The following is a 9,868-nucleotide window of genomic DNA, read 5'->3' on the forward strand; positions in this document are numbered from 1 at the left end:
ATCCATAGCTGGTGGAACTGAGCAGCCTCACTTGTTGCGATACGGACTCTCATGAAGACGTACGAGAAAAATTGACAGCAATGGAAAAAAATCTCGTTGCATTCGCTTAACGCTTAACGCTTTTGCATTTCTAACATAGATACATTTCTCCATTTCATTTTTTGTTTTAATTTTATGTCCCAAAAATTGCATTTATTAATATCGGGTAAAAAAATGAAAAGCATAAGTGTATCTGCTTAGAAATTGTTAGTTTCATACATTTTAGAGTAGCCTGATTCAATTTAGTAAATTTTTTTTATTCAAGCCTACGTAAAGATACTTGTATTTTTAATATCTCGAATTATCAGTATGTTCTGATTTAAAAAATAATTCAGAGGTAAAATTATACTTCGACATAATTTTCTGATAATTCGATGTATTAAAAATGTTACCTTTACATAGCCTTGAATAGTAAACATTAAATGAAAAAAAAAATCCCTAACCAGATACATTATTCGTTTCATCTCACTATAGAAAATAATTGGTTCATTTGTATATGCTCATCATTATTTTTATGCCCGAGATTTATAAGTGCATTTTGGTTTTTGGTAATTTTCCGTAATGCCTTCTTTATCCGTCTAAATATTATTTATGCTATTAAAACATGAAACAGCGTAACATAGGTGTCTGTCACAGGTAGGCTCTCGGGAAGAAGAAACGTTCGCTGTTTGATGTACCAATTTATTGCATGTGTACGATGTAATATAATACAATATTTGTAGACTAATATAATCATATATTTAATGAATCTTAAGTTAAGGTAGGCTCTCGGGAAGAAGAAACGTTCGCTGTTTGATGTACCAATTTATTGCATGTATACGATGTAATATAATACAATATTTGTAGACTAATATAATCATATATTTAATGAATCTTTAGTTAACTAGGTGAACCAATAAGCATAGTTGATAATTAAAAAAAAAAGGGATGAGATGTGAGTTCCGAACTCGAGATTCTCGGACGTTAACCCAGCACCAAGCACGTACGCTACCGAGCCATTGTGCTGTACAAATTGGAAACTTTATATTTCTGTAGTTACCCACGTTCGAGGGTTTGTTGAAAGTTTTATTTGCTCACTCTATTATTTACAAAGCTTCATATGGATATTAAGGGAATTAACATCGGCAAAATTTAATACCTCATTACTACGGTGTATGTAATATGCAGTAAGAAAGGGTGGATTCAAGTCTCCCTATTTGAGTGTTCGCCCGGTTTAAAATCGTGGATCTCGAGGAACACACGAATTCATTCGACCAATCAAAAACGTGGAACTAGTTTGAGAGTCTCGTTCAGGTGGCGCGTCGACGCGCCAAAACACAGCTCCAGATTATCACGCGTAGTATTACTATATATACACGACTAATCAAAAACGTGGAACTGCTTCGAGGGCCCTCCGCTAAGGTAGCGCGCCGAAACCAGAGAAAAATTGAAACCACCAAAAACAGGCTCATTGGCAATCTCCCTACTCATCTCTAGTATTACTGTTGAGTGTAGATAGGTATAGAGGTACGGAGGACGTGGTGGGGGTATTTCAAGCATATACTATAGTAAAATTTTAGTTCCAATCCCGGCGGGTAGATGGCGCCCCGAAAATCCCAATGTGGCCGGCGATGCAGGTGAGTAAGTATCACAGGAGATCATACAAAACACACAATATATTTATTAATAATTGACGTTACAGGAAGACAGTCAAGCTGTTGTGCAAGGTGCGAGACGACTAGAAGCTTCTTGAAGCGCCTGATCCTGAGGGCGCCACAACTGCGGGAGTCCTCGCCTCTGATTGGCTGCTGCCTCGTTGGTCGCCACACTGCTCCCCCTCCAGCCTCCCTCCATTTTTTTCTTTAGATAGGTAAGTGGATTAGTTGGTCGTTCTCCTGAAGGTAAAGCCATCTGGGAATTAGGGACTTGGACTAAGGTGGATGGACGACTTCCTGTGTCCGTCCTTGATCTGCTTGCCAGTTTCTGCTCTATTCGCGTTTCTTCTTGGCATGAAGAAGGTTCGTTGATCATGAAGGCTGGTTTCAACCGCTCGATTGAAACGTTCACCGCGGAACGGCCAACTTGGATTCGGAAGACCCTGTCGTCAACACGTTCCAAGACTTGGTAGGATCCTTCATAGACTGGTTCCAAGGGTCTCCTTGTTGCATCTGTTCGTAGTAAGACGTGTGAACAGCTATGAAGATCTTTGTGTACGAATAGGCTCTTCTTATTGTGATGTGCTGTCGGAGTTGGTTTCAGGCGCGCCATGTGCCTTCGGAATTTGTCCGCATATATCTGTGTCCCAGAAGAATCTAGATCATGATAAATTAGTTATCCAGGTATTTTTAATGTAGTTCCATAGACCAATTCCGCTGCCGAGGCTTTGATGTCTTCTTTGTATGCCGTTCTTAATCCTAGAAGTGCGGTGGGTAATGCCTCCGTCCAGTCTTGTTTGTCGTGACAGCTCAGTGCTACTTTGAGTGAGCGATGCCACCGCTCGAGAATACCGTTGGTTTGAGGGTGGTACGCTGTCGATCTTTTATGCTCACAGCCGAGAAGGTTGGCCAAAGCGTTGAATGCTCGCGATTCAAATTGACTTCCCTGATCTGTGATGATCGCTTCCGGTGTACCGAACCGGGCGACCCAGTTTGTGTAGAAAGCTTCGCTGATGGAGTCCACTGTCACTCCTTTTAGTGGCACTGCTTCCGGCCAGCGCGTAAAACGGTCTATCATAGTAAGGCAATATTTGTAGCCTTTTCATGCTGGAAGCGGTCCTACTATGTCCAGATGTACATTGTAACGTTTGTCGATAGTGCAATTTCGTACGCTCCTTATGAGTGTACGAAATGGGATGTTGGTAAGTGCTCGGGGCTGGCGTCTTTAAGAAGGTAGTCGACACAGGTTGGTAACGTAAAATAAAATAACAAAATTTTATTAAATAATCGATGATCGATACAGTAGAGTTATAATCGGTGTCATTTATCTAATCCAAATCTATTGTCGGTATGGTAGGAAAACGGATTGTTTAGGTGTCTGCCTATGTTTATTGTCTAACCCTATCTCTCTCTGACCTGTATGGGAGGTACAGAGGATCTGCCGGTGTTGGTTCGATAACCCTAGAGGCGCTTTGCCTTCCTAGCGGCTATGGCACTATGTGCGACGCAACTCCTAACGGCGCGGATGACTGATTACGAAATGGCACTGACGTAAGTCCCTACGAAAGATCACGATGGTCTCTGCAGAGCTTTTATAATCCTTCTACGCAGGTCTACGTGGAGTAACAAGTGCTAGTATCCCGTAGCCTCTCGACACGATTATGAATTTTAGACTATCTTTGCGATCGAGGTGGATCCTCGAAGAACTTTCTTTTATCCTCTCTAATGCTTCCAATTTGTGGTTAACTCGAGTTTATCTACTCTCGTAATTCCGACTTGTTGTGAACTGCCTTCTATCGATTTGAAATGTCGTATTTAATTACCGGTAATCCGGTATTTGTTAGCGGGAAGCGCTAATCATCTGTCGGATTACGTTGATACTAACTTTCCTTACTTTCACTTTTGGGAGACGTTCTCCATCTATCGGCGCGTGTTTCTACTAGACGCGTGATTTGCCGTCCCTCTGTAACGCGCGCGTTCTCAGTACACGAGTCCTGAGAGGATGATTGTTTTGTAACGTTACAACATGTTGAAACCGTTTTCCTGGTATCGGGATGTGTATATCTGCTTCCCGATTGTGGCGACTGACCTTATTGAGCTGACAAGGCAAGCATGTTTTTGCCCGTGCCAGGATGTCCTTCTTCATGTTTGGCCAAACGAAGCGCTGTCTCACGAGTAAGCTTGTGGCTTTGCCGCTCGGATGCGACATGTTGTGGCACATGTCGAAAACACGTTGACGTAAAGCTTCCGGAATATAAGGACGGGCTGTGCCTGTAGAGATGTCGCAGTAGACCGTTTTCTCTGAGCCGTCAATACGTAGTGGTCGTAACTGCAGTGCTGTCGCTGACTTCAGGACGTGCTGCAGCTCTTGATCCTTGAGTGGTTCCTCCGCTAGTTCCTGTGTATCAGTGATGACTGGCAACGTGATGACCTCCACTCTGGATAGTGTATCCGCTACAGTATTAGAGTCACCTGCGATGTATTCAATGTCAGTGGTGAATTGACTGATGAAATCTAACTGCCTGAGTTGGCGAGGTGATGCTTTTTCGGAATTCTGCTGAAAGGCATACGTCAAAGGCTTGTGATCCGTCTTGATGCGTAGCCTTCGACCTTCTAGTAGGTGCTTGAAATATTTTTTCTGCCTCGAAAACCGCTAGAAGCTCGCGGTCGTAGGCGCTATAATTTAACTCGCTGCCTTGTAGTTTCCTGGAGAAAAATCCTAATGGTTCTTCTTTATGCCCACTGTATTGTTGCAGAACTGCACCGATTGCTGTGTTGGAAGCATCGGAGGTAATGACAAAGAATGCCCCTTCTCGTGGAAATGCTAGTGATGCTGCTTGCGCCAAGCTTTGCTTACATTTTTCAAAAGCTTCTTCTGCTTGTCGTGTCCAGCTTATGGGTCTTCTGTCTTTTTTCTTGCTTTCCTTTAGGTACTCATAAAGTGGTGCTTGGATATCTGCCGCATTTTTGATGAATTTCCTATAGAAGTTTATCATTCCTAAGAAGCGTCTAAGTCCGTCTATTGTTTGAGGTTTCGGCATGTTTGTTATGGCTAGGACTTTGTCCGGCAATGGTCGCGTACCATCAGCGTTGATTTTATGACCCAGGTAAGTCACTTCAGATTTGTTGAATTGGCATTTGTCCGGATTTAGATTTGTTAAATTGGCATTTGTCCGGGTTGATAGTGAGGCCGTAGTCCCTGAGCCGATTGAAAACTAGTCGTAAGTGTTCCACATGTTCTGTTTCATCTTTTGAGGCAATCAGCAGGTCGTCGATGTAGCAGTGAGCAAATGGTAGGTTCCTAAGTACTTCATCCATGAACCTTTGAAAAGTCTGTGTAGCATTGCGTAGACCGAAGGGCATCATGATAAATTCGAAAAGTCCGAATGGCGTGATGACTGCCGTCTTGGGAATATCCTCCGCTGCCATTGGGATTTGATGATAAGCTCTTTTCAGGTCGATGGTCGAGAAAACCTTCTTGCCTCTAAGATCGCTGGTGATGTCATGTATGTGCGCCACTGGTATATCCTCCACTGCCATTGGAATTTGATGATAAGCTCTTTTCAGGTCGATGGACGAGAAAACCTTCTTGCCTCTAAGATCGCTGGTGATGTCATGTATGTGTGCCACCGGATATTTATCAGGGATTGTTACTGCATTCAGTCTTCGATAGTCCCCACAGGGTCTCCAATCACCCGATTTCTTTCGTTCCATGTGTAATGGACTTGCATAGGGGCTTTTTGACGGACGGCAGATGCCTTGATCCACCATCAGATTGAATTCAGCTTTTGCTACCTTGAGTTTCTCGGGATCTAGCCTCCGATAGCGTTGAGCCACGGGTGGGCCCGTTGTCTCAATGTGATGTACTACCTGATGCTTGACTCGAACATCTGTTTTCCTAGGCGTGGTGATATCTGGAAACTGAGCTAAGAGTTTGTGCATGGGATTGTTTTTGTGAATGGTGGCTATGGGAATGGATAATTGAGCTACTTTCCCCGTTGTTTGATGACATGAGGCCACATCCAATAGACGTCGATTTTTTAGGTCGACAGTCAGGTTATGACATTTTAGAAAGTCGGCCCCGATGATAGGATGTTCCACATCGGCCACACAGAACTCCCAATGGTACTGCTTCTGTAGACCGAGCTCAAGAGCCAGAACTCGGGTGCCAAATGTCTTTATGGCTGTGCCATTAGCCGCATAGAGCTTGTAACCCGTTTCTCTGCTGACTCCTTTGCAGCTTCTTTTTGGGAGAACTGAGATCTCCGCTCCGGTGTCGACAAGAAAGTTTAAGCGGTTGATCTTGTCGCTGATAATTAATCGGTTGGATTTGGAGACACCTCTTAGTACCTCTATTGTGGCTGGTTGTTTGCGTTTGAAAGCGCAGTTACCCTCGCAGTTGCGGGCATTGTATCCAAACCTACGATGATAAAAACAAACATAATCTGAACGATTGTTAAACTTACCTTTATTCGTAGGTGGTGGTTGCCAATTATTTTGCGTCCTGCCCTTGCGTGGCGGTCCTCTACTGAAGGCTTCGAGGTGTTCCTCGTGGTGAGCCTCCTGTTGTACTGCAGGGTCCTTCGATGAGATCTGAGCCACATGAGATCTTGTAGCCTCGATCATGCGATCAGCTCGAGCTGCCAGTTTTTCTAGCTCTGGCTCAGGTTCCATGGCTAGTAAGATTCTAATTTGTTCAGGCAATTTGTCGCGAAACATGTTTTGCAGAGCACCGTCTCCAAGCTGATCTCCTGCGAGTCGCCTCATGGAGTTCAGAAGCATTGACGGCTTCTGATCTCCTAATTCTAGTTCTTGCAGTTTATGCCACCTAGCACGTTCGGACTCACCAAAAATAGCAAGTAGTCTGTTCTTCAAAGTCGAATACCTGTCGGTCTCTGGGGGATCAGTTATCAGGTCGGAGACTTGTTCGACCACTTGTGCGTCTAATGCCAGCGCTGTGCGCCTAAACCTTGTCCGATCACTGGTAATCCGTTCAGCCTCAAATTCATTTCCATAAAAGCTAGCCATGCTCTTACATTGTTTTTGTTAAAAGGAGGCGATTTAGTGGCTCGGCAAGCCAGGATTTCCTGTTGTGCATCTCCTTCTCTTTGTTGTAGATCCGCATTTTGCGCGTCTTCGGCCATCTTTAATGCGTCTTATCTTTTTCAGGTAATACAGCTTCAGTTGAAACTTCCACGATCACGTCGGGGTTACCAATTTGTGGCCGGTGATGCAGGTGAGTAAGTATCACAGGAGATCATACAAAACACACAATATATTTATTAATAATTGACGTTACAGGAAGACAGTCAAGCTGTTGTGCAAGGTGCGAGACGACTAGAAGCTTCTTGAAGCGCCTGATCCTGAGGGCGCCACAACTGCGGGAGTCCTCGCCTCTGATTGGCTGCTGCCTCGTTGGTCGCCACACCAAGCTATCTTGTGGCGCTGCGTATGAGTGGTGATTTGTACTAAAAGAGACTGTAGCGCGCACGCGCAAATTGTTTGCAAGAAACAAGCACCATTTGTTCCGAGTGACATTAATAACACAAAAAACATTCTAAATAGAATTATTGATCGAGAAGTTGTAGGATTTATCACGTGTATCAAAGATCATATAATAGAAACGAATTTCAGTGTTATAACTCTTATTGCTTTCTATTGGGAATGTATATTTTCGGATTGTAGATCACATATGCAAGTACACATAAATAAATATAAAATCATTTTCTTAAATAACTATGTGTTATTTGTTGTAGACCTTACCTAAATTTTTAAGGTTTGTTTTGTTTGTTTTTATTAATCCATTTGTTTATACATCCATTTGTTTTTATTAATAATTTAGATATGAAGAACATACGAATGTATTTAAAGGAAAATCGTGCATATGGTTTATCTGTCAATTATGCGGTAGAGCAAATGACTTAACTACTGAAATACAAGTTCCGAAGAAAGTATAAAAATTACATGATGCTGGTCGATGGGCAAGGCATTGGGTTAGGAGACTAGAGATCTGTGGTTCGAGACTCTTCGTCGGAAGTTTTTTTTTCTTCTTCTGGAGGTTGATTTTTTTTTTTAAGTACAAGGTATTAAAGAGGTTGAAGCGCTTCACGCCGGTCAAATCAGTGCTCAATATTTTTCATCGTTTTTACATAGTTTTATGAATTAATTGATTGCAGTGAAGGGTGATTTGTATTATAACATGTGCCCATAACCCATAAAAACATTCAGAGCGATGAATTTACAATAATATTTCTTGACCAATAATACATAATGCATTAAATTTACAAAAACGATTACTAAAATTTAGCACTGATTTAACCGGCGTGAAGTGCTTCAACCTCTTCAAAAGTTGTACGAGCTGCACGCTGAAGGTAAAAAAAATCGAACCAAATATCAATTTTTTCTAATTTTATTTATTACTTTATTATAATAAAGGCATCAACAATGATAATCTACAGGCTTCCACATCACCCAAGAGGTGCCGTAGTCGATACGTTCCCATTATTTAACGTAGCAGGACCCCAGTAGGTCTATACTACGATCGAAGATAATAACGTCATACAAATGATCCATTTAAATAATTAGCGTATAAGCAAATCACAATAACGTAAAAAAATGGTTCTACTGAAAAATCTAAATAACATGCGCTCTGTAGTAAGAAATAAATTTTGTTCATCGAAAATGAATACTAAAATTCTCGACTATAACTCCATTTAACTGGACTAATGCTGTGTTCAATAACGTCATAGAAATGATCCCTTTAAATAATTAGCGTATAAGCAAATCACAATAACGTAAAAAAATGGTTCAACTGAAAAATCTAAATAACATGCGCTCTGTAGTAAGAAATATATTTTGTTCATCCAAATTGAATACTAAAATTCTCGACTATAACTCTATTTAACTGGACTAATGCTGTGTTGTTTATCTCGATATACCTAGGTATATTATATTGCATGCACGTACTTGGCCAGGTAAAAAGAAAGAGTACTTTCCTCCAGAAAACGCGAGAAACACACTAGTCGAACGTCTAGATTCGTCGTTTAGTAAGTTTTTGTAAATTTAATGCATTATGTAATATTGGTCAGGTAATATTATTGTAAATTCATCGCTCTGAATGTTTTTATGGGTTATGGGCACATGTTATAATACAAATCACCCTTCACTGCAATCAATTAATTCATAAAACTATGTAAAAACGATGAAAAATATTGAGCTGAATGTTATTATGGGTTATGGGTACATGTTATAATACAAATCACCCTTCACTGCAATCAAGTAATTCATAAAACTTTGTAAAAACGATAAAAAATATTCAGCACTGATTTGACCGGCGTGAAGCGCTTCAACCTCCTTAGTACCTTGTATTTAAAAGAAAAATTATAACGTCTAGAAAAAGAAAAAAAAACTTCCGACGGAGAGTCTCGAACCACAGACATTTAGCCTCCTAACCCAATGCCTTGCCTATCGACCAGCATCATGTACTTTGTATATTTACTTCGAAACTTGTATTTCAGTAGTTAAATCATTTGTTTGGAAGTCATTAGCTTTGGAAGCTACCCTAAAAATTAAGATAAGGTCTACAACAAATAACACATAGTTATTTAAGAAAATGATTTTATATTTATTTCACGGCGAGGATGACAGTTGGGGCGGCCGTAGGCCAGTGGTTAGAGTCCCTCTAGTCAGAGTCCGGCCAACGGTGGGCCTTCTTAGTGATTGGCTCCGCTATTTTGAGTTCTCTTTCCGGAATAGGATGGTGTGTGTGAATACGTATATGGGAGAGATTCGCATTGTGTAGTGTGGGTAGTGTTAAGCCCTGTACGGCGGGTTGCCTGTACTTGGCGCGAGACTCGACCGAATCTCGCGCAATGTCATGGCGGCGCCAAACGAGCCCTCAACATGGCGTCCCTTCCGGGTGTTGGCCGGACTTTGACTAGAGGCAGAGATGAGTAGGGAGATTGCCAATGAGCCTGTTTTTGGTGGTCTCAATTTTTCTCTGGTTTCGGCGCGCCACCTTAGCGGAGGGCCCTCGAAGCAGTTCCACGTTTTTGATTAGTCGTATATATATAGTAATACTACGCGTGATAATCTGGAGCTGTGTTTTGGCGCGTCGACGCGCCACCTGAACGAGATTCTCGAACTAGTTCCACGTTTTTGATTGGTCGAATGAATTCGTGTGTTCCTCGAGATCC

At 41.8% G+C, this 9,868-nt stretch overlaps 1 protein-coding gene across 1 annotated transcript; it reads right to left on the reverse strand.

Moving 5' to 3' along the window:
* Nucleotides 1–4,790: 4,790 nt before the first annotated feature.
* Nucleotides 4,791–6,988, reverse strand: LOC107266198 (uncharacterized protein K02A2.6). The gene is made up of 2 exons (XM_025083474.1): nt 5,307–6,988; nt 4,791–5,195 (listed from the first exon to the last, which is right to left on the reverse strand). The coding sequence occupies exons 1-2, from the start codon at nt 6,699–6,701 to the stop codon at nt 4,791–4,793; spliced, it is 1,800 nt and encodes a 599-aa protein (XP_024939242.1). The 5' UTR covers nt 6,702–6,988.
* Between the last annotated feature and the right edge of the window lie 2,880 nt (nt 6,989–9,868).

This window comes from Cephus cinctus, unplaced genomic scaffold (genome assembly GCF_000341935.2).
Source record: "Cephus cinctus unplaced genomic scaffold, Ccin1 Ccin1_scaffold0304, whole genome shotgun sequence".
NCBI lineage: Eukaryota > Metazoa > Arthropoda > Insecta > Hymenoptera > Cephidae > Cephus > Cephus cinctus.

Bases quoted from the DNA above. Each gene is read 5' to 3' on its own strand.
- LOC107266198 (XM_025083474.1), bottom strand. From the start codon at position 6,701: ATGGCTAGCTTTTATGGAAATGAATTTGAGGCTGAACGGATTACCAGT. The intron at 5,196-5,306 runs CCGGTGGCACAC...GTGGAGGATATA, and splicing joins TAACAATCCCTGATAAATAT to CCAGTGGCGCACATACATGA.